The sequence below is a fragment of the Mus caroli genome, chromosome 1 (genome assembly GCF_900094665.2).
Source record: "Mus caroli chromosome 1, CAROLI_EIJ_v1.1, whole genome shotgun sequence".
Classification (NCBI taxonomy): Eukaryota; Metazoa; Chordata; class Mammalia; order Rodentia; family Muridae; genus Mus; species Mus caroli.
Window position 1 is genome coordinate 80,370,953 of NC_034570.1, and position 24,594 is coordinate 80,395,546.

A 24,594-nucleotide genomic window follows, 5' to 3' on the forward strand; every position below is an offset into this window, starting at 1 on the left:
TAGCTTCTTCCCACCACCTGTCCTGCAGGTGAGTAGAGACAGCTTCCTTCTGCTCCAGGAAGGTGGTGCTGGGTCCTCATGTGTTCCTGATCACTAGCACTACCTGACGTCATTTTAGATGGATCATGCTTAGACCTTTGATGTGTCCTAACACCTCCTCCTGTATGTCAGTATAAAGGGGAGTCTGTTTTATTAGTAGTGTTAGGAAATAAAAGTAGTGCATATTAGAACTAGGTTCAGCTGCTGTGTTAGTGTCCTGTGGTTTCCTTAACAAATTTCCCACAACTTAAAACAACAGAAATGTATTTGACAAGGCCAGAAATCAGGAGTTGGCAGCTCCACCCCTCAAGACCTCAGGGGAGGCTCTGCCTTGCTGCCTTAATTTCCAGTAGCTCCAGGGATGTGGTGCTCTCACTCCAGATCACCCTCTGCCTTCCCATGCTTTTCTCTTGTTCCATGTTTTTATGTTGTAAGGGTACTTGCTCGTGGATTTAAGACCCATTCAGATAGTCCTTAACTTAATTAGATCTGCAGATGCTGCTTTCCCAATCAAACCATAGATATGTCTGGAGGCACCATTTGATGCTCTTCAGTGACTCCTCCCTCAACAGTTTTTCTTTTCTCAAATAGTCCTTCTGCTTTCATGGTGTGTGTGTGTGTGTGTGTGTGTGTGTGTGTGTGTACGTACACAATCTAGGTTCAACATACGGCAATGTGAATGAAAATGAATGTGGAAGCTTGCCTTTTTTGGTGTAGCTTCTGTGGGACTTCCATGTCCTTGTAGAATGTGATCTCTGGGTTCAGGATCGCCGCCAAAGCACTGGTTGTCACCCAGAAGGGGTTTTGTGAATATGACTACCTTTATTAAATGAGCTTCCACTACAATCATAAATTGTCTTCCTGTGATAAAATACCATGACCATGGCAGCTTGTAGGACAGAGTTTATTTTAGCTTACTCTTTTCAGAGGGGTAAGGATCAATCATGGCAGGAAGGCATGGCAGGCATGGTGGCTGGGACAGAAAGCTGAGAGCTCATGTCTTAAAATGCAAGAAGCAGAGGGAGAGGAAGAGGGAGAGGACAAAGAGATGGGGAAGAGAGGGAGAGGGAGAAACACAAAGCTTTAAACTTTCAAGGGAGGCTTCCTGCAGCAAGGATGTACCTCCTAAACCTCCCTGAACAGCACCACCAAATTTGGTGTTCAAATACTATAACCCATATGGGACATCTTTCATTCAAGTCTTCACATAAATAGTTACTTAAATGGCATTAATTTCTTTAAAAGTTCTGCTTTAAAAACTTGAATTAGCATATTTTCATTGTTCAAAGGGATGGGTTTCACAGTGACATTTGAGTTCAAATATATCCTATTCTTTGACCATATATGATGCCCACTTCTTTCTGACTCTTCTCTCAAATAGTCCTGGTGCTTTCATTGTGTGTGTGTGTATAGAATCTAGGTTCATTATAAGAAAATACAATTCTTTGCTTTTCAGAGTTTGGTTATTTCACTTAATATCATGATATCTAGTATTTATTATTATTAATATAATGATATCTAGTATTTATTATTTTGAGATAGGATCTCTATGTAGCCTAGACTAGTCTTGAAGTCACCCTCTTCTTGCCTCTGTCTCTGGAGTACTGGGATTTAATGCTTTTTTTTTTTTTTTTTTAAATCTTAGAGACATTCTTAGAAGGGGTCTGTAGGCTTCACCAGACTTCTAAAAGAATCTCATGGCACTGTGATTCCTCAGAACATGGTTTGCTACTTCTGATTGCTACCTTCACTCCACCATGAGCCAGCACTTGGTCATAAGACTACCCAGTACAGCTGTTGTGGTAGAGACCTGGTGGGCGCAGTTTTAATGTTATTATAGCTATTTCTGTGAAGTAACCAGGTGAGAATAGCCCTGCTGTTCACACAGAGGAGTGAGTTCTTACAGCTGGGCTTAAGACTCCTAGGAAAGACTATGGAAGAAGTGAACAGTATTCATAAGTTTTATGAGATCTTCCTTGTTTATTTGGTTTTTGAAGCATGGCCTCACTATATAGCCCACCCAGGCTAGCTTGGAACTTGTGATATCCTCCCCTCAGTCTCTTGATTACAGGTATGTGTTAAAAAGATGTTCTTGCCAGCTCTGTGACCTAGGACAAGAGAGAGAATGTATTGGGATAAAATGGTGTTGGGTTGGCACCAAATATATTCTGAACATTTGCCACCTTTCATTTCCACTTCTGCTCACCCCCTGCTAAGCAGGAAAGTATTGGGAGTTTAATGTGCTGAAACTAAGCACTTAGTTTGATTTATTGGAATGCCACAAGATTTCAAATGAGGCTGACTTTGTAGATAGAGCTGAACAGTAGCACCTGTTGTCTAGGAGTTCTTAGGAGTTTATGTATGTCAGGGTTCTTCTAAGGAGCAGAGCTGATGGAGCATAGATCACTGTATGATCAGAGAATTAATTTTCCTACAGTGGTGGTCTGCTAGAGGCCCAGAGAAACCAGTAGCTGTACAGTCCAAAAGACTAGATATCTCAATTAAAGGGGGACCAACAATAGTAGATGCAGCCCCAGTCTGAGGCTGAATGTATAGAAAGCTGCTGGAGTGTCACTGGTATAATTCCGTGTTCAGATGTTGAGGAAGGGCTATGGGATGGCTCAGCAGTTAGTTGTACAGATAATGAAGATCAGTTTGGATCTGAGAACCCATGGAGCGGGCTGGCATTTCACCCCAGGTCAGAGGAGGAGGAGACAGGAGGATCTCTGAGGCTTGCTGGCTTCCAGCCTAGCTGAGAAAATATGAGTTGTAGGTTCAGAGAGAAAGAGAGAACCTGTCTCAAAAATAATATTGAAGAGTAAGTCTCTACTCATATACACAGGTGCATGCATCTCACACATACGCATAATTCAGAAACAGCACAAAGCCTAAAGGATCTGGAATCAGATCTGCAACAGCGATGCCAGGAGAAAAAATATGTGTAATAAGAGGTGAACAGGCCAGTACCTGAGTTTGAGGCAGAATGATTGTGCATTTGAGACCAGTCTGGGCTGTGTTAGTGTACCTAGGAGATTCCTTTCTTGAATTGCTAGCTAAGTAATAAGGAGCTTTATGGTGGCTTGGAAGACTTGTTCAGTACTGTTGTGTGTTTGGCTTTTAGGCTTGTGGGTGAGTGGTGGTTTCCTGGTGGCCCCGAACTTCTCATCTGTTCCCAGCAGATGTCAGCCTGAGGGTGATCAAAGATGTGCCATTGTGAGAAACTGTGACCTTTATCCAGATTTCAACATAAGTTTTCCTTCTCAGCTTGTTTAAATCTGTCATATTTCCTGGGCAAAATCCCTAGCCAATCACTTTGGCTTGGAGAAAGGAAAACTGTCCATACTTGGCAGATTTCCCCTTAGGAAAGACTTCCTGGTTCCTGTGACTGTTGGCCTGGGCCTGAGATGGGCAGAGCTGTGTTTGAGGGTCCTTGGAGTAATTTTATGGGCTAAGTGTTGTTTCCCTACAGTCAGGAGCCACTGCCTCTCCACTGGGAGCGGGCCCTTTTTGTGCTTAGCTAGGGATTCATTGGGAACCTGACCATGGCCCCACAGGCCATCTCTCAGCAGAGATTTCAGGCATTTCTCAGGTACCTGGAGCTTTACACTGTGCGTTTGCTGTTCCAAGGAAATAAAGAGATCACACCACTGTACTCTAAAATACTAGGCACTCTGAGACAAACAGGATTTTTTTCTGCATAATTTTCTAAGAAATGCTACCAGGTAAGCCTGAGGTCCTCTTGTCACAGGATGGGTCCACAGTTAAGGCTGGCCTTGGTCAGTGGCAGGAGCCTATGAGAGAATTCATTCTGTGCTTTCCAAATCCAGAAGCAGGAAGAGGGCCTGGTCTTGTGCCAGGTTGGTGGCCATGTGTTTACCAAGTGTGTGGCTTTGTTGAAGCAATGCCTATGCCTGGGATACAACTGGTCCACAAGCCAGGCTTAGGCCAGTTTTCATAGTCACTTGAGGCAGAGAAGACACTGAGTCTCCCTGGCAGCCAGGTGGGTTGGAATATAGTCTGGGTGTGAGGTCTTGCTGCTTGCCTGAGCTGTGTGGTTAGATTATCAGGAGAATTGCCATGGGCAAAATCTAAGCTGTTTATGGATTATTGTGTGTGAATGAACATGTGTGTGTTTACTGTTAATATTCACTTGCCTTTCTTTACAAATGGCAGAGAAAACAAAAGCAGATAGTAGAATGACTGCCATTTGACTCTAGTCAAAACTAATAGGTTTTTTTTTNACAGGGTTTCTCTGTGTAGCCTTGGCTGTCCTGGAACTCACTCTGTAGACCAGGCTGGCCTCGAACTCAGAAATCCGCCTGCCTCTGCCTCCCGAGTGTTGGGATTAAAGGCGTGCGCCACCATGCCCGGCTAAAACTAATAGTTTTATGAAGGGGTTTTTGACAGATGGAAAAGCCTTGGATCTGATTGAATCTTTCGTAGAGTGCCTATGAAATTAATAAATAGTTGTTTTACTGAGCGCTCTTTGATAAATGTGCCTATTGTGTGACAGAGTATCTCTGACCTTAGAAATATGGTATCATTTTTTAGGGAATTATGTGGAAAAAAATCCTACCTGTTCGTCCCCGAGTGCCTAGTGTTTTAGAGTACTGTGGTGTGGTCTCTTTATTTTCTTGAAACAGCTTGTTACTGTCATTGTTGTTTACTGACTCAGTGTGTGTTATCTCCCATCTGAAGAAAAGGCAATGCGCTGTGTGAATCTCCATGTTCACACAGGACTGCAGAAGTTGTGGGCGCTACCTCTCAGAGAGATGTAAGGGTGCCCTCCATACAGCCTGCTGAAAAAAGTGCTTTGTTCAGGGCTGCACCCAGGGCTAGGTCCAGTCCACCCCCGCCCTGCTGGACTTCGCTTCACAGAAGTTGGCACAGCCTTTTCTATGGGCTCATTGTTCATGGCTGCAAAGATTATTACGGGAGGATCAGGACAGTCCGACATTCAGAAGATAATTAGGAGTGGGGGTTGCTCTGCACTTTCTTTGACTTCTTCATCCAAATAAAAAAGCTGAAGTGACATGACCTTGGAGATGGGGCCTTGGTATCTGCCCTGCACTCAGCTCTGCAGGCCTGTTTTTCAGGTGTAAGACATGGGTACAACCCGCTGCCAGCCTTGTGCTGCCTTCTGAGGAGTGAACTTCATTCAGGGCTTGCTCTATTCAGGAAAAATCTAATCACACCGAGTCTACATTGCTTGTTTGTAGTACCCATAGTCTGCACACTGATTTGTCCAGGGCGATGCCAATTCATACAACTGGCTGTAGATGCCCTAACACAATTACTTATTTTTAGATCCCACTTTGATTTGCATAAATTCCTAGCTTGGATGATACCCTCTATGGTCATGCTGGTCATCAGGAAGGTTCATAATACTCTTTAATTGGTGCTCTAGTATGCTAGCACATGCTGAGAGTAAAACATTTTTATACCTTAATAGATGCAGAAATGCATCTCTCACTGAAGTATTTAAAGTATGAATTTTCTTGTATACCTACGCAGAGACACACATATTGAAACTTGTCATAGTCAAGAGAATAAATATTACTATCACTTCCAAAGTAAGTTTTCTGTCTTTTAAAAATTCCTAAGTTGGGCATGGTGGCACTTGCCTTTAGTCCCAGCACTCAGGAGGCAGAGGCAGGTGAATTTCTGAGTTTGAGGTTTGCCTGTTATATAAATCTAGTTTTAGGGTAGCCATGGCTACACAGAGAAACCCTGTCTCAGAAAATAAAAATAAACAATAAACAAATAAAATAAAAATGAACATTATTTAGGGCCCGAAGAGCTGGCTCAGCTGTTAAAAGCACTGACTGCTCTTACAGAGGGCTCAAGTTTGGGTCCCAGGGCATCGATGCCTTCTGGACTCAAGGGACACTCACTCACCTGCACAACCTTCTACCTAGTCAGACAGACATGCAAGTGATAGAAATAAAAATTAAAATAAAACATAGTCTGCTGCTGTTTTCTGGAGAGGTTTTTATTATCTTATGCTCTTTCCAGTGGTAGATCCAAGGTTCTTCTGTTATGCATGTGGCCAGCAGTTGGATGGAAGCAGGATCTCACTCATGTAGGCAGCTCCTTTCCTAACTCATGGAACTAACTTCTAGCAACATGTATGGTTCTTAACGGTATCTTATCAGTGAAATATATGCTTGAATCGTTTGTTTTGTGTAGGATTATTTTCTTGATATATTCTGGATGTCTTTTCTCTGGTAGCTGTCTTGTAACTGTTCTCCACAGTCTGTCATCTAACTTTTCCTAATGGCATCTTTAGAATATTTCTTTTGTGAAATTGGATTTGTGAACCTTTTCCTAATTTCTGTCTAAGACATTTTTTTCACCCTAGAAGTTTTGTAGCCTTTGATTATACACATTTAGATCTGTACATAATTGATTTTGTGTTTGGCACAAGATACAGAGTTGATGTTTTCTACATGAATGTTGGCTTTTTCCTTCAGCATTTATTGGAGAAACATTCATTTAGTTACCTGTTTCCTCGGTCAAAAGTCCAGTGGCCTTATATTGATGAGTGCATTTTCAGTGGGTGTATGCAAGTGTGCACTTTGAGATCAGATCTCACTGCTGCAAAAGCTTGCCTCAAACTCACTGTGTAGCTCAGACTAGCTTTGCATCCATAGTGGTCTTCTGTGTTAGCCTTCCTAGTTGGGGTTAGTGGGATGACCACACCCAGCCCTCTACAGTCTAATTCTGCTTCTCTGATTTGTATATCTGTCTATATCCTAGTCTCATGCTTTGTTATTTGTTTTCTATTTTCTGTGTTATGAGTGTTTTGCCTGTGTATATGTCAGTGCAACCATGCATGCATAGTGTCTGTGAGAGCCAGAAGAGGCCTTTAGATCCTTTGGGACTGGACTTACGAGTGGTTATAAGCCACAGTATCAGTGCTGGGAATTGAACTTGGGTCTTCTGGAAGAGGTAAAAAAAAAATGCTCTTAACACCAACAGATCTATTCAGCTCCAGAAGATTAACTATTTTTTTCTCGTTCTCTCTTTCTTCCTCTATTTTCCTTTTTTTTTTTTCTGAGACAAGGTCTCACTATGTAGCCTTGGCTTGGCTTTGTAAATCAAGCTGACCTTGATCTCATAGAAATCTGCCTGCTTCTGCCTTCCAAGTGTTGGAGTTAAGAGCATATGCCACCATACCCAGCAAGCTTGATATTCTAATAGACTGTTCTAGTCCTAGGACATGACACTCCTATTTTGTTAAAGAACTTTACATCTGTCTACGTGAAGTACATTGACTTTTATCCTCCTATTTCTTCTCTTCCATTGTCTTTCTCTTTTTGTTGTCTGTCTATATATCTTTGTCAAATTTTTGTGCTTAGGTTTAGCTGACTTCATAACATTTTTAAAAACGGAGAGTCAATGGTTACCTGCTGTTTTCTGATAAACTTTGTATAAGTTCATGCCATTTCCTTCTCAAATGTTTACTAGAATTTACTAGTGAAACATGAAGTGTGGGGTTTTTCTTTTGAGCAAAGATTTTTGGTAATACTTCTTAATATTCTCTTTTTTCTTTTCCTGATTGAACCCAGGGTATGGTCTGTGTTAGGTGAGTGTTCTACCACTCAGATTTCTAATCTTAACCTTTTGATATTTCTAATAATGAATTCAAGTTTTAGAAATGATCATCATTTATTCAGACGTAACTTATTTATGTCTACACTGGATTGTCTGTGTCCTCTTCCTCTTCACTTCAGCTTTGTCTGTTGGAAGGAGAAATGTGAACCTTATGAGAGGTGTTCTTGGATGTATTATTTCTTTCCAGGTCATGCTCAGAACAAAGTTAGGTTAACGGGCTCATTCTTTTCCTAGTTCTATCCAGTGTCATTTCTGGGAAGCTGCTGTGTTTTCAGTGATGTGGGATAGTGTTGTGGCCATGGGTAACAAATGGAGATGGCTCTTCAGTCACTCTGGCTTCCTGCAAGCCAGACCCACTGTGGCTACTCATGACCTGATAGACAGGGTCTCTGAGGCAGGGTTTGTCCATGGGGAAAGATGTTTTGAATTTTCTTTTCAGGTCTTTTAAAATCTTAAATCTTGTAGTTAGAATGTCATTGTCGTCGTAGTCGTTGTCGTCTCCTCCTCCTCCCCCCTCCCTCCTTCCTCTTCCAATTCCTCTTCCTACTTCTCATTTTCATCTTCCTCTTCTTCCTCTTCCTCCTTCTTCATCTTACTCTTCCTCCTCCTCCTTTTTTTTTTAACCTTTTGACACACCAAGAAGAATAAGGAAGCAATTGTAAGTTTGGTTAGAAGGAAAAGGTAAACCAGCCCCACGATACCTGAACGACACGAGGGAGGGATGGCTGTAGAAAAGGGAGCATCATCCCTTGGTACTTCTTGTATGTGGTGACTTTCCTGCCTTGGGATATGGTCTAAACTGGCCATTTCTGGATATTTGACAAGTGACAGCCCCTGGACCAAGTATGAGAGAATTTACAGAGTACAGGTAGCTTGATTGATAGGACTTTTTCTTTTAGGACACTGCACACAGCTTTCTGGATGCAGACACTTGGCATCTGTAAGAGGCTTACTCATGTACCCCTGTATATCTTAAGGGAGCCTGAGGTGTTCATATGTTTGCAGCCATGATCTTGGGTCTAGGATTAGGGTTTTCATGGTCAGGATTACGACTTGGAAGGACAGGTGTAATTCTCAGTTCCTTTTCTGGTCTGGATTTAAAGGACAGCTGTGTTAGAGTCCCAAGTTCATGTGCCATTACATCTGTCACAGGGTTTATTGGCAGGCATTCAGTCCCTACAGGAGGAGCCCCACAAACACAACGTGTCCTAGACAAGGACCATCTTCGCCCTCTGCCTTGAATAACCATTGTGTATGTATGTGTGTGAAAGGAGGTAAGCACAGATGGACTTGCAGCAATGGCACTGGCTGTGTGATTCTGTGAGCTTAGTTCAGATGGGTCTCTTTAGTCCTATAGCCTGGCTCTACAGTGACAAAGTTTGAGACTGTCACGGTGTGCATGTTCAAAGGAATGTAGTCATACATTCCTTAAAAACATTTTGGGGAGAGATAGTGACCACTCTTCCATCTGGGCATGATGGATTGGCTGGGAGGGTTGGGGCAGTTTTGTTACACAGTGACTGAGTACCCGTGTGCTTTTCTAGACTGTCCTGGGGCTGAGTGTCATTCTGGCCTCCCTGCCTGAGGGGAGGTAATGGGCCAGATAGAGCATTTCTTTGAACTCCGCCCCTGTTGTCCTAGCTGTTTCCCAGCAGCAGAATCAGGGAGCATCTTACACAAGTGAGCACCTTACTCCATGGAGATCATGGTCAATTTCTCAGACAAACACAGGAAAGTAGGAGGACATGGCAAGTCTCAGCTCCAAAAATGTTTTAAGTTTGCATTTGAAACAGGTGAGGTTTGTTGTGGAGGTTAGGCTGAAGTATAGATGGCATTTTTAAACATCTGTAAGATTGCGTAGTAAGTGTGCATGCACGCACAGTTAGATGTGACCTGGGAGCAGGAATGGTTTAGTTCTGAGTTTACCTTGTGTGCACTCTACAAGGAGCACTCGGGGGTCCATCTGGGAGCAGACTGGAGACTCCACTCTAATTAATTCTAATTTCCAATTAACCTTTATAGTCCTAAACTGTCTACTGCCAGGAAATTTTATAATGGTAGCAGCCATTTCTTTTTTTCTAGAAAGAACCAGATAGTTTTATCTTTGTGGGCTATGGAAGCCCTGTGACAACTCAATTGTTCATAAACAGTATGTAAATGAGCAGTTGTGACTGTGTTCCAATAAAACTTTATTCAGCAAGCAGATACCAGCTTGTAGGTTGAGCCATCTCTCTATTCCATTTTTAAAAATATTTTAATTTTTAAGAATTTTATGCAATGTATTTAGATCTTGTTTCACCCCTCCTTCAGTCAGTTTCTCCCAGATCTACCTCCACTTCTTTAATTCACTCAACTTTCTGTCCTTTTAGGAAAAAACAAAAACAAACAAAAAAAAATCATGTAGTCTAATTTGTGTTGCCCAAATACTCTTGGGTCTGGGCCTCCCCTGAAGTGTGGTTATTCTACCAGAAGCCACACTCTTTTTAAAAACAAACAAACAGATTTTTCCTCCTCCAGCAGCTATTAAATGGTAATAGCTCTTCCACTAGGAATGGGACTTCGTTACTCCTGCCCTCGCTCCCCAGTGCTGGGATTAGTCTGGTTTGAGGTTGCACAGGCATTGCGAATGCTGTGACAGCTGCTGTGAGTTCATATGTGCAGCTTCCCTGTTGTGTTTGCAAAGCACTGTTTACTTGTAGTCATTGCCACCTCTGGCTCTGCAAATCTTTCTGTCCCATTTTCTGTGAGCCTTGTGGGGAGGAGTGTGGTATAGATTTCCCATCTAGGGCTGAGCACTTCATACTCTAATTCTCTGCATGTTGGCCAGTTGTGTGTCCCTGTGTTAATTCTCGTCTACTGCAAGAAGAAACTTCTCTGATGAGGATTCAGAGATGCACTAATCTATAGGTATAACAATAAGCCATTAGGAATCATTATAATATTATGTCCAGTTAATAAAATGATAGAAGTAGGTTCTTTCCTAGGACCTGCAACTTGTCTAGTCATAAAGTTTTGGTTCTGATAACTGTGCTAGATATGGATTCCATCTCATGGAGTGGGTCTTAAATCCATTCAGAAAGTGGTTACTTGTGTAGCATTCATGCCATTCATTATTGTACCAGTGGGCACACGCTGCCAAGACAGTTGTGGATCACAGGGGTCATGTTGATAAGGCTGAGGATTACTCGTCTTGTCTGGTAGTGAGCATGACACCTTTCCACACTGTGAAATCTAGCCCCTAGGAATGAACCTTTTCAAGGTTAGTATCCACCTGATTTTCTCTGTGCTTTTATGACTCAAGTGATGATATTTTCAGTAATAGGGTCTTACCAGCAAATTCTGGAGGGCAACCAAGAACAATGGGAATGGAATGTTTGAGTGACCCGACAACTCAAAAGAGGTTTTTTGTTTGTTTTTTGTTTTTTCAGCTTTACTGTATTGTTAAATCAGGCTCCCTGATATTCCTCTTTGTTTTTATTTTTGTTTTTTGTTTTTTCGAGACAGGGTTTCTCTGTATAGTCCTGGAACTCACTTTGTAGACCAGGCTGGCCTCGAACTCAGAAATCCGCCTGCCTCTGCCTCCTGAGTGCTGGGACTAAAGGCGTGCGCCACTACCACCTGTCTTATTCCTCCCTGTTTTGAGTGTCAATACTGAGGAAGAGAATTAATTTATTCTTGATAAATAAAGATGACTCTGTTTCCTTGTTTTCTGTGATGATGAAAATGGTGTCTTAACTAAGATTATATTTGGGATATTAGCTGAAAACTCAAGAACTTATGCTTTAAAAAGGTAGAGATTTCTTTTTCTTCCATAGGAAGGATTGGTATCAGCAGGCTGGTGAGACCAGGGTGTACCATGCTCCAGTAGCAGCCCAGTGGAGGATGGAAACTCAGCTTCCGGCCGGTTTTTTTTACTTTACTTTTTATTATTTTTTATTTTTAAACCCTGTCCCCACTGTTCTTAGGATGAGGGCTTCCCTCTCAAGGTCACTTTTGAAAGCAAAATACTTGCTGCAGGGGCCAGCCAGGGGCCAATGGGTGCCTCTGAGTTTCCTGTGAGAATGCTGCTGGAGGCTACTGGTGATGTCAGCCTAACTGTTGTTCTGCTGCCCCAGCTGTGCAGTGTTATTATCTGGGTCTCATCAGCTGGGGAGAGAGCTAGGTCTGCACTAGGAGAGGTGGTCTCAGGTGCAAGTTTCTTTTTATTTGGGTGCCTGCCTGAGTGCCTTTGTGTGCTTGTGTGTTTTGTTCACAAAATACGGCTCATGCATGCCATAGCATGTGTGTGGAGATCAGAGGACAACTTGAAGGAGTCAGTTTCCTGCTACTGTCATGTGGTTCTTGGGGACTGAACTTAAGTCAAACTGCTGCCATCTCATTGGCCCTCAGGATGATTTTCTAGGGAAATTTATTTTAAATACTGTGATGGTAGTCTCCAGCTTTGTTTTGTTTTGTTTTGTTTTTTTTGTTTGTTTGTTTTTCGAGACAAGGTTTCTCTGTATAGTCCTGGCTGTCCTGGAACTCACTTTGTAGACCAGGCTGGCCTCGAACTCAGAAATCCACCTGCCTCTGCCTCCCCAGTGCTGGGATTAAAGGCGTGTGCCACCACTTCGTCTTTTTGATAACCTGTTGGGTTGTTCCATGTCTGGGCGTCCTGAACTGGAAAGGTAGAGTGGTCAGATGGCTATGCTGTGGTGGCACTGCCAGCTGTGCTGCAATCCTTCCTTGCTTCCAGTATATATTCTGATCATAGTTTCTTCTTCTCTAACTCTTCCCAGGTCCTTCCTACCTCTCTACCCACCCAACTCCACCCCCTCCCACTATAGAAAGCAAATAGGCAAACAGCAACAAAAATCAAAACCAAACCCCAAACAAATCAGAATTAAAAAAGAAAAAAACCCAATAGAAACACGCACACAACCCATTAAAACACAGGACCAGAAGCCATAATATACAAGCAAAAGATCAGTAAGACAAATACCCACACAAAGCAATGTGAGACAAAAATGAAATATTGGGTTCATTTTTGTTGGTCAGCTACTACTGGGCATGGGCCTGCCCTTAAGTGTGGTTAATATACCCACAATTAGACTATTGGAGAAAACTAACATTTCTTTATAAGCAGGTGTCAATTGCAGATAGCTTCTTCTTAACTAGGGATGAAAGTCTTTCTTGCTTCCAGTTCTCTTGGGGGCCCAGAGAAGCCTGTGGCAGCTGTTCTGTCAGGACTCCCTGTCTTGGCCATGGACTGGGAAGTGGTAGAGCTGTAGGACCTATCCTGAGCGCCTTCTATCCAGCTGCGGGGCAAGTGGTTGTGGTGCTGTCTGCTTCCGTGTTTCAGGCTCTGCACATATCCAGCTGCTGTGAATAGTCTGTCTGGGGTGCTTCCAGTAGGGAACAGTGCATGGGTACCCAGGGGGCAGAGCTGCATCAGAACAGCAGGATATGAGTAACAGGAAGTGACAGGAATTGCCTAGGGCGCCGGACCTTTTCTGGTCTACCTTCCTGAGCCAGGAGCTATATTTAGCAGAGCATTTCCCAATCCTGTCCTGTGCTGACACTGTTTGCCACCTCCCTAGTCAGTGGCTGGGTGGCACAGTCCTAATGTGCTACTCTGTGCCCCTGGTCTACCTGTGTGTGTGACCCACAGGTTGTTCTTCACCACTGTAAAACTTCTTCCTGCTTGTGCCGGTTCTCTTGGATGCTGAAGCACTTGAGGCAGCTGGGAAGTGGAGAACAGCAGGTCAGAGACAGAGTCCATGAGAGACTGTTAGGGTCTTGGGTAAGAGGTAAGGCTCTCAATGGAGTACTGAGAGGGACTGCTTCTGAGAAGTGGAAGGCTGGTGTCTTTAAAACTTGTGCCCTCATTCACATGCCAGGAACATTCTTCTGCCCTTACCTGCCCAGGAGAAATGCTGCAGGTTTCTCTGATTTATTCCAAATGTTCCAGGCTGTGGCAAGGGCATGATTTCCCTGTGGTTCCAGAGCAGCTGCTGCAGAGTGTGGACAGCTCTATCCTGCCTTGTTCTCATCTACTTGGAGCTAGAGTTTTTACCCTAAGGCATCTGTTCACACCCTCAGCTACATGGGACATGTGTACACAGAAAGTCTTTAGTTTGTGGTGGTGGTGGTGGTGGTGGCCATCTTTAGAATTCTCTGATTGCATGTTTGGGGTAAGGTGTTCTGTTGGTGTCTTCTGAAGGCTTCCTATGGAGAGGGTTAGGTAGCCCCACCCCCACCCCCCCAGCTGTACTTTTGCGACCTCAGCAACTCAGAGAATTCAGGCAGCTACACAATAGAATGGCATCCGAGAGGCTTTCTGAAAATAGTTGTCTGCTGTGGCCACAGGAGATCCCTCCCATTTCATCAGCTAAAGCAGTCTACTGGTGTAGTTGCCAGCTGGCCTCTTACATTTTATGTTCCTAAGTTTTGAGTATGAACTGTGGTTATGTTGTTATGTCTGTGGTACATCTCTGTTTCCATGCTGAAACATAAAAGGCCTTGAAAACTCGCTATGCTTCCCAGACTAAGACATGTGGGTATCATTGAAGGAAGCTCTTGGGATAGTCTTCCCCTTCCTAGTCTCATTTCTGGTCTGCCAGTGATCTGAACTTGGTGTTTTTCATGCTCTGCTTGCTGTTCTGCTATCTCTACTTGCATATGTAGGTAGAGCACTAGGTAGTGCTGCCTAGCTGGTTCAAGGATTGAATCAGCAGTATTCTACTTGTATAGCTCCGTTTTTCCAAGATTGATTACGGTGGATGCATTGACCTGTAAAGAGCTTGGGTAATGACCACAGAGCTGGTTTTCATAGCTTCTGTATTGCTCCAGGATATATGGAGCTCCAACACACTGACAGAGTAGGTTTCCCTAGATTTTACTACTATGAACTACAGTGCCATGGACGTGCTTATCTTTATGTTCCTGGCACAAAGGTAGAAGTCTCTAGCATGTGTTTCTCAGGATAGAATTAGCAGGTCTGCGTATCTTCAGCTAGACCGAACACTGTCACATTGCTCACCAAAACTGTGATGCACGTGCTACCTAGCAATAGGATCTGCTCCTAGACATGTACGAATACCATGTACATTAATATAGGTATAGATGGCATGGACTGTTCCTGAGCTGCCAACTTGTAGAATGTGTTGCCACTGTGAATACTGTAGGTATTTGTCACATGATGGTGAATATTTGTTTATCTGGCCAGTAAAAATAACAGGTAGCAAGGGCTCTTCAACAGCTCCATTTGTACAAAGTGTACTGATGTAAGTAGCATGTGGTGCATGGCTGTCACACAGCACGGTCAGTGGTGCTGATAAGTAGTCTCATTCAAAGTGAACCACACTGATGGCAAGATGATGACTTCTTGGATATGAGCAGACATTGGTTACAACTGAAGTGGACCTACTGATCTCTCTCTCTCTCTCTCTCTCTCTCTCTCTCTCTCTCTCTCTCTCTCTCTCCCTCAACTCTGAGCCTCCTTCATCCATGGTGTCCTGGTCTCAGCATGGCAGCTGGCCTTACCTACTGCCCAAGGAGGCCTGTTGACTTTTTCTTTTACCCTTTATCTGATTTGTCAGCAGTTTCTTGTGGTCATCAGAGCACATTCAGGTCCATACTCTGCTCTCAGTGGTTGCTGTTAGCTTGCTGAGCTTCCCCAAAGGCTTTTCTTAACTGCTGCTCTGTCAGTTTTTAGTAGAGTAAGCAGAGATAAGAGTCTTTGGGAGGAGGCTGAAGTAGAAGTTACTATTTTTTGGCCCCTGCATGGCCAGACCCCTCTGTCCTGCCTTGTTCATTTCACCTGTTGGATCTTATCATACCTTCCTTGTCTTTGCTCTTGAGTCCCCTGGAAACCCCTCCCTGTTCCCCCCCCCCCTCCAGACCTCCCTTTTCCATCACCAGCTACTACATTGTATTCTGTGAGACTCACTTTTGTATTCCAGTGTTTGTCTGCTATAGGGGTCTTACTTGTTTGTTCAGTTGAAAAATATTGCCTGGGTTTATTTCTGAGGAGAAAAGGACATAGAGCCCCAGATGAGGGATTAATGTGAGAGAGGAGGTGGAATCTAGAGTTGATTTTTGACTTGAGAGGCTGGGTAGTTGGTGGTGATCACTGGCCTCCGAGGGCAACTGGCAAGAAGACATCAAAGCAAATGGCACCTGGCCATTGGTCTGCTGACTCATGTTGCTCTCTGTATTCTCATTGAAGTGGGTGCTGGGCCGACAACTCTCCAGGGAGGACTCTACCACCTGCCTTCGTTCATGAATTTCTCATCCCCACTTATTCCCAGAGTTTTCTTGGTAGCACTGTGCTGGTACAGGCCAAGTGCCTGGCCATTCGTTACAGCCAACAGTAGATGGAACATCTGAGCCAGAGGGCATGGTTTCATAGTCTGCTGTGCAGACTAAGAGGCTTACTGAGTGCTCGCTCACCTTGGTGCACAGTACAGGAAGTACTGGGGCCACCTTTCCTTGAGGATATGTGCTGAAGGTGAGACTTGTCTTCTTGACAAGGTGGGAGGCTTATCACGATAACGGTGCACTTTTAACTTTTGATGAGACAGACGGCTCAAGAAATGTGGCCTGCCAGGTGGTGGTTCATGCCTTTAGCTCAGCACTTGGGAAGCAGAGGCAGGTGGATCTCTTGTGAGTTTGAGCCAGCCTCTATACAAAGAACCCTGTCTCAAAAAACAAACAAACAAACAAAGCAACAACAAAAAACTCTTAAAAAAAACCAAACAACAAAAGAAAGATATAAGGTCATTTTTGTGTTTTTATGTCAAAGCTAATTGCTGTTGATCATGGCTTATCGTAAATAACCTTTTCATTTTAAGAGCCTTCATACTCTTGCCTTAGTAGAGAGCTCTGTATAGCTGTAGAACATGTCCTGTAGGGATGCCACCATTGAATCCGTCTATTCCCAGAGATTGCTTTCTTTCTCCGGTTCTTTCCTGCTCCCCTTTGTTTCTGCTCAAGACTTCTACAACTCCTGTGGCTACTAGTGTGTTTGCTCTGTCTGTGCCCTCTTCACTTGGGGAATGTTGTGCATATAGAGTCATACAGCACATAGCCCTTGGGGTTGGTTTTTCCCAGTCAGTATTGTTTCCTAGAGGTTAACTCAGGTTGTGTGTATCACTTGCTGTTCCTCTTTATGGCTGAGTACATTCCATGGAATGGGTGTGCCGCAGTGTTTGTAGTTTATGGAGGAGAGCTTCAGAGTTGCGCTCCATGATTATGAGTAAGGCTGCTGTGCCCATCACCGGCATCCCATGGCTTGTCCATCCTTCCATAACAAATGCTGTAGAGTGATTGCTGGGTTTTATGGAGGTTGCATATTTAGTTACATACATTTGTTTATATGGGGAAAGGTGCCATATGACATGGCATAGTTATGGATGTTAGAGGACAATTTGGAGCACTCAGTTATGTGCACTGTGTGGTCACTGGATTGAACTTGGTGTTGTAGGATTGATGGCGAGCACCTTTACATGTTGAGCCATATCACCAGCCTGCATGTCTAGTTTTTAAAGACTCCCCTGTGTTCATATTCTAACTTACTGTGTAATCCAGTTACTCCATCTTGTGTCCAGCTTTTGGAGGTGTTGCTGTGTGTGTGTGTGTGTGTGTAGAAATGTGTTTGTGTAGAGGTAGGAGGTCATCCTTGGGTGCCATTCCTTGGTTTTTGAAACAGGATGGTCTCTCACTTGGACCTGGGGTTCGGCTTTTTGTCTTCCCAGTTTGGGGCTGCAAATGTGCCACTATTCCTAGGTTTTTATGTGGATTCTGGCTAGGACTCAGGTCCTCATGCTTGAGCAGCTTTTCTAACTAAGCCATCTCTCTACCTCCCCCCCCTCCCTTGTTTGTTTGTATTGTAGCCTTGTCCATGTATGCAGAGCTCTCTCATCCTACCTCTGTGCACCTCCCCTGACTGATGAGTTGAATGGATAGGGTGGGTGTTATTCCTGGATACAAGGAAGGCAGCTTTTCACCCTCCTTGGCTTCCTCTGGATACCAGTTAGTAGCTGGATGGCTGGACGGCAGGCCTGTACTAGAGTACCCTGAGTTTGGCGGGAGTGGAAAGCCTCTTGCATGCTCTGCTCTGGTGGGGTTGTCTGTCTTCTCTGGGCCTTGGAGAGACTTTAGAGGTGGTGGGGCTTTCTCCTCCATGAGTGGTGGTGTTAGGTCCTTTCTCATTCTTCTGCTCTCATTCCAGGACACCCGGATATTGAGAACTGAGGAGAGTCCACTGTGGTCATCCTGTGTTCCCAAGGTCTATCAGCCTTTGCTCTCTATCACTGATATCTTCATTGACCAGGGTTTTCACCTGTTGTTGTTGGTGGTAGTGGTGTTGGTGGTGGAGTAAGGAAAGCCCTATTAGAGTCAGCTGGGTTTGTCTTCATGAAATCTGAAGACCATGCATCTCAGCTTCCAGGCTGCATACTTGCCCTGTCCACCCTGTGCTTTGCCCTATAACCGTGTCTTGGCCTTTGGACATTCTGAGTGCAGGGCCTCGCCTTAATGCTGAGAGGGCTGTTTCCTGACATGGTTTTGGCGTGCGGTTCAGTTTGATGGTTCATTCATTACCTTCTAGATCTTGCTTCTTTACCTTCTCTTTTGAACTCTTCAAAAATGTGATCAGGGTGGGAGGGGCAGAGCCAGTTGATGACTTAATGAGGTGTGTATTGATCTTCAGGCCATTCACCTGCCAGAGGGAATGAGATAAGCTACCCAGAGTTCTCACTGAGCCCAGAACCAGAAGAGCTTGAGATGAATTCTGGTTCTCTTCTTGTCCATTGCCTGCTGCTCTGGGACTAGGTTCTTTGCAGTCTCCCTTTCTACCAGACAAGAAGCAGCTGTGGGCCAAGGGCCACCGTGGATCTGGCCTGCCTGGTGCCTACCCCTCAGCTGCCTCATTTGCTGTAGGACTTGGAGCAGCCCCATCTGGCTGCATTGGGTCTCCTCAGGGTCTCTCCTGAGAACGAGGAATTCTTTATGGCATAAAGAAGGCTCACTGGGCAAATACTGTAAGTAAAACACCTTGTGGATTGCCTAAGGTTGTAAGTGTCCATCTCTGTTAGCCAGTGTTGTTATCTGGCACCTCCACTGTCCATCAGCCACAGTGGGTGTGAACAACAGTATACTTTTAGTTCTGTCTTTCAGAAATGTCCTCTGTGTCTCTAGTGTATCTCCTCTGCTTTGCTCAGGGCCTTGGACCTGTTAGACAAGCACTCCATCTTTGAGCCACATCCCCAGCTCTTGTAGCTCATGCTCTTTCACCTCAGCTTCCCATTGATCACTGCCTGGGCTTCAGTCATCTCCTGAGCTAATTCTTCCCAGCACCGTGGCAGGCTTTCTGACTATCTGAGTATCTTGAGCCCATGTGGAGCACTGGGTGCGACCTGTTTAGTGTTATCTATAATGCCTTTTATTTCCTGGTGAGGAATATTCTGCTTATGTTCCTGTTGGCAGGGCTGTAGCTGCTGGAAGTTGGGAAATTATGCACTTGTCTGAAGAGATAGAAGCAAAACAAAAGTTCATATTTAATCAAACAGAGGTTTTTAAAAAAATTTTTTGAGACAGGCTCTTATTATGCAGACTAGGCTTGCCTGCAACTCCTTGCTTCTGCAGGTATTAAAGAACTAGAATTAAAGGCTTGTGCCATCATGTCTAAGTCAAATAGAATTCTCTTCTGTAGTTCCTTGTATGGAGGCATAGTGTATAGTGTAAGTTTAAGGCTGTTTCTTAAGTGGGTGCTCCAAGTTGGTAATAAATGATACAGAAATTGTAGGAAGCAGATGTGAAGTATTTCCAAGCTGTGATGATACTGCTTTTTCCTCTGCACCACATGGTTGCTGTACTTGCTTTTATTGTATGTTTTGGGAGCTGTGCTGCAGAGGTTCTGTCTTTTTAGTGTGAGTGTGGTGTCTACTATATAAACACATTATAATTACTGTAGCCAGTCTTTTTCCATCTTTGGAACTGTCAGCACACAAGTGATTTCTTATCTTCCATCTTTATGAGTGTTTCTTTGAATAACTTTATATATGCAGTGTGTGGTTTCTTATGGCAGTTGGAAGGTAGAGTACATTTATAGAAGTGCTTCTGCTGAGATAAAAGTCTAAATTTTAAAGCTCACTAGATTTTACCATATGTTCCCCATAAAAGTTGTGGTTTCTTATACTCTGCCTTAAGAGTCTCATTGTCTGTTATCAGACAATGAACTCTATGAGTCTGGTAAGTTAACAAGTACCTGGGTGGAGGGGGGCGCTGTCAATGGCTCAGAGGGTGAGGAACTGACTAACACAGCTTGTACTCTGACCTCCACATGTGTGTTGTGACATAAACCCCTCCCCACACATAATAAATAGATGCAAGTAAAATAAACCTTTGAGTCTATACTTTCAATTTGCATTTCTCTTGGGAGTATACCAAGCAAATATTTCTGTAGGGTTAAGATCTGTTTCTAACCTTGAATTAATACAATTCCAGTGGCCTTTCCTGTTCATTTTTGGGTATCTATCTGTCTCCTGCTGTCTCTTCTGCATGTGGGTTTCTTCCTTCCTTCCTTCCTTCCTTCCTTCCTTCCTTCCTTCCTTCCTTCCTTTCTTCCTTCCTTCCTTCCTTTCTCTCTCTCTCTCTCTCTCTCTCNTCTCTCTCTCTCTCTCTCTCTCTCTCTCTCTCTCCTTTCTTCCTTCCTTCCTCTCTTTCTTTCTCTCTTTCGTTCTCTTATATGAGTCGTAGCACATATGTGGTGGTCAGTTCTGTCCCCTAGGACGTAGGCTCCTGGGGTCAGACTCAGGCTGCCCTGCGTTCCCTGCTCAGCCATCTCTTCAGTCCGTGCGGATGGACTTTTCTAATTAGGATTTCTGAGAGTCTAGGCGGATGCCTCTTTTGTTTTTCTTGTCTTCTGCTCATTCTCTCCCCCTCCCCTTTTGGTGGGGGATAAGACACTCACGATGTAGTTCTGGCCAGCATGGTACTGGCTGGACCAGGCTGATCTCCGGTCTCTGCCACAAGGTGCTGAACTTAAAAGTGTGGCATACCATGTTTGGCTAGATGGTTACTTTTATGTTTTTGAGAATTCCAACCTCTGTATAGTTTCTCTTGAAATGCAATGTTGGCAGGTGGTGTGGCTGCCCTGGAGAGTCTTTCCAGGGAGATGAGGACCATGGGGCTGAGGTAAGTACATATTTGGGAGTATCAGTCATGAAAGTGAATTGAGGGATAGGTACAGACAGGGCAGACTCTGTTATTTGTGGGCATTTCAGAAATATGGAAGGTAGTAGGGCCTGATTGGAAAGGAACAGGAGGCTAATTTTATTTGCTAGGACTTGCTGTGATGATCTCATTCCATTGGCTGGACTGTTTATGGTAGAACCATTCAAGAATGCAGTGTCCACATGGACTGTCTCTTGGTCGTATCACATGGGAGTCCTGGGACAGTGACAGGTGCTGCTGACATACACCCTGACAGAGCTAAGATGTGATGGTGCCATCAGTACCTGTTTTCAGATGGGGAAATGGAAACAGGAGTTGGAAAAGTACCTGCTACAAGTTATGGAGCTTTGGATCCAGGGGCCAAAAATATGGTATTGGTCCAAGGCAGGTTGTATCTCTGCACTGCTCTCTGGGGTTTGATCACCCCCTTTCCATAAAAGACATAGACTTCCCACATTCAACCAATGAAGCTAGGAGGGGTTCAAATTAGTGTCTGTTTTGAACTTCCTCACTATAGAATAGGCATAGGGTTAAAAGAAAGAAATCCAAACTCAGGTTCCTCTACATCTGCTAGCTTAGCCTTTGCTATGCTGTTCAGGCTAAGGAAATGGCGCCATTGATCATTTGACTAATTGACTGATTGGCTTTAAGCATAACAGTTTTTTAAAGTTATTTTTTCAGAATGTGCAGGGCTAGATTAGGGGAGGGGCAAAGATCTGTTTTCCAGTGTGTGCTGGAATAATGCAGCAGTTCCTCTCATAGTTGTGGAAGTGGTAGTCATAGCATCAGTATAGAAGGGGATATGTAAACTCCTCATAGTTCACCTCTATGAGTGTCCTGGTACCCCGCTATCTCTGAGCTATGCAGTATCAAGTACATGTTCTTTCTTTGACTGTGTTTCTTATGCTGATGAAAATGTTCACATTTTGAGGCCGTGCTAGAGGAAGTCATTAAGGAGAGTTTGCAAACTCTGCAGAAGAGCAAGAATAATGAGCAGGGTTTCAGTTCCCACCACTATCTGCAACCAGGTCTAAAACACTGGCTAGCCCCACTTCAGGGCCTCATATGTGGTCTTTGTAAACATCCGAGGTGGTTGTAGGTCTGTCTTTCTCCAATGTGAGTATTCTCTGGGTGGCAGCTTCAGCTTCATGTTCTTAGAAACTCAGCTCTGGAGCAGACTTCCAGCAAGCTAGTGGGGGTGTGTGGGGTGAGAGGGAAGCTTGCAGGTAGGTGCCTGATCTCTGAAGGCAGTGCTCCTTGTCTGTTGTCTCTGTTCATTTTCCTATGCTCTTGGCTTTTCCCAAGCCCCAGATTCATCATTCAAGGGACCTTGGAAACATGCGAGTAAACAAAGTTTTTATTGGAGACCCAGTTCTCTTCATCCTCTCTGTGTGAACCTTAGTTGCTGGAAAGAGCACTACTTCTGTGTGTTTTGAGTTCCAGACAAAATGCACTTGAATGTCATGTTTGTCAATTGGGTCTTCTTAATGTAAGTTTAAATAGATAAGATGGGTACAAATGTAAACGTTAAAACCTTTAATTGTAAAGATCCCCTTGAAAATAGGCACTTTCCTAAACGTATTGGTGGGAATGCGGTGGGGGATGTCCAGCACTTGCAGAAGGGAACTTGGCAACATTTAGCAAGGTTACATGTGAATTTATTGTCTTTCAGGGAAATTCCACTTCTAGGAATTTGGGCCAGAGATATACTGTAAAAATAGTAAAAGATCATTCATTGAGGTACTCCATGAAATAGCAAAGGATTTTACACAGTGCAGAGTTCCCAGTGGTAAACATGACTGGCTGAGAAGCTGATGTCTGTATCATAGACTGCTGTGCTCCTGTGAGGTAGAACTAGGGACTGTGTGCTATCAGGCATGTAGGCTAGGATATACAGTTAGGAGAGAAAGCAGAGGTGGGAAGTGGTAGCTGTAGTATGCTTCTGTTTTTACAGGGAGTATAAATACTTTTTTGTTTGCATGTAGCTTATAAATGGAAGCCAGCCTGCCTCCCTCCCTCCCTCCCTCCCTCCCTTCCTAAAGTAATCAAAATAGAGGGAAAATACACTTAAAAAAAAAAAAAGAACTTCTACTCAAACTTTGTTTTGTATAGATTTGATTTTGGAATCACTTAAACATTTATATTATTACATGTATTCATTTATTTATGTGAGCAGTTGATTCTCTCTTCCCACTGTGCAGGTCCTGGGGAATGAACTCAGGTCATTAGGCTTGGTAGTGAGAGCCTATACCTGCTGAGCCATCTTGCTTGTCCTGTATCATTGTACAGTAAAATTAAGAGGTTATGCCATTTTTTTTTTTATAAACCTTGCCACTTTCCCCCTAAATTGTACCCATTCACCTCCCACCAGTGCTTGAGAACACCTCTTCCACAGCTTCAGCAAGTCTAGATGTTATCTTCTAGAACCTTACCAATCTGAAAAGAAGAAAGAGGCTATTTCTCCCTTCTATGTCCTTGCATTCCTTTATTAGCGCTTTCTGTTCTTCTGTGAATCTGAGTCTTTCTTCCTCAGAAGGCTGCTCATTAGTTTATAAACTCTTCCCACATTCCTTTCCGTTTGTTGGTTAGCACTGGTTGTGTATCATTCCAGCTAAATTGCTTTGCTCCTAACTGTAGAAGCTGTTGTTGCTCTGTTGTCTTAGGTGCAGCACATGCTCATGTTAGTTTAGAGTAACTGGTTCAGACTTGCTATGTCATTTTCATGTTGGCCATTAGCTCTGCATTTCTTTGTTTGCTTCTCTTTTTCTGGTTTCCAGGGCTTGTTTCTTATGTGTGAGCACTGAGTTCTAAGTGTTCACTCAGATTGGTAGCTGGTGGATAGCAAATGGAATGCCATTGACTTTTTGGCTTGAAGTAGCTTTAGCTTCTTGGTTTGCAGAGATACATGATAACTACTTTTATGATCTGTTCAATATGAATACCTGAGTGAAATATTCTCCCTGTGAACATACACTTCTGTCTTAGATAGAGTTTTACTGTTGTGAACAGACACCATGACCAAGATAACTCTTATAAAGGACATTTAATTGGGGCTGGCTTATAGGTTCTGAGGTTCAGTCCATTATCATCATGGCGTGAAGCATGGCAGTATCCAGGCAGGTATGGCACTGGATAAGCTGAGAGTTTTAGATTTTGGCAAACAGGAGAAGACTGTCTCTAGGCAGCTAGGAGGATCTTAAAGTCCACCCCAAAGTGACACACTTTCTCCAACAAGGCTACACCTACTCCAACAAGGCCACACCTAATAGTGCCACTTCCTCTGGCAAGCATATTCAAACCACCACAGCGTATACAGATAGATTTTTTTTGTAGCTGCCAGCATTGCCCTTGTTCATGGGTACATGGACTGTGATGTTCTTCCTCTAGGTCATCACTCCATGTAGGAAGCTCATCTTGTGTGCCGACAACAGGAAAGAAATGGAAGATTGGATTGCAGCACTCAAGACTGTCCAGAACAAAGAGCATTTTGAGGTTAAAAGAGAAGCATATTGTCTATGGGTGCCTGCTGTTGCCTCTCCTGCCTTCATTCTGATCCACCCCCAACTCCACCCTTCACCCCAGAGTATCTTCCCAGTGGACCCCAGCATTTGTCTTGTAAAATTGAGGCCCGTGGCTCTTTCTTTTGATGGACCTGTCAAGGCTGTGGTCCTGTCCTTTGTGAACCTCTCTGGGGTACTTTATGTAATTCTAAGTTGCTAC

General features: G+C 43.8%; 1 protein-coding gene across 4 annotated transcripts in view; it reads left to right on the plus strand.

The window, feature by feature from the left end:
* Positions 1-24,594, plus strand: part of Dgkd (diacylglycerol kinase delta) — an 89,281-nt gene that overhangs the window by 35,585 nt on the left and 29,102 nt on the right. For 2 of the 4 annotated variants that reach the window (XM_021157517.2, XM_021157525.2), the window contains exon 4: positions 24,262-24,366. In XM_021157517.2, coding sequence (XP_021013176.1) covers positions 24,262-24,366 — 105 coding nt within the window. Of the gene's footprint in view, positions 1-13,184; positions 13,446-24,261; positions 24,367-24,594 lie in introns of those variants that run through there. The other 2 variants (XM_021157533.2, XM_021157542.2) reach the window with 2 other exon arrangements.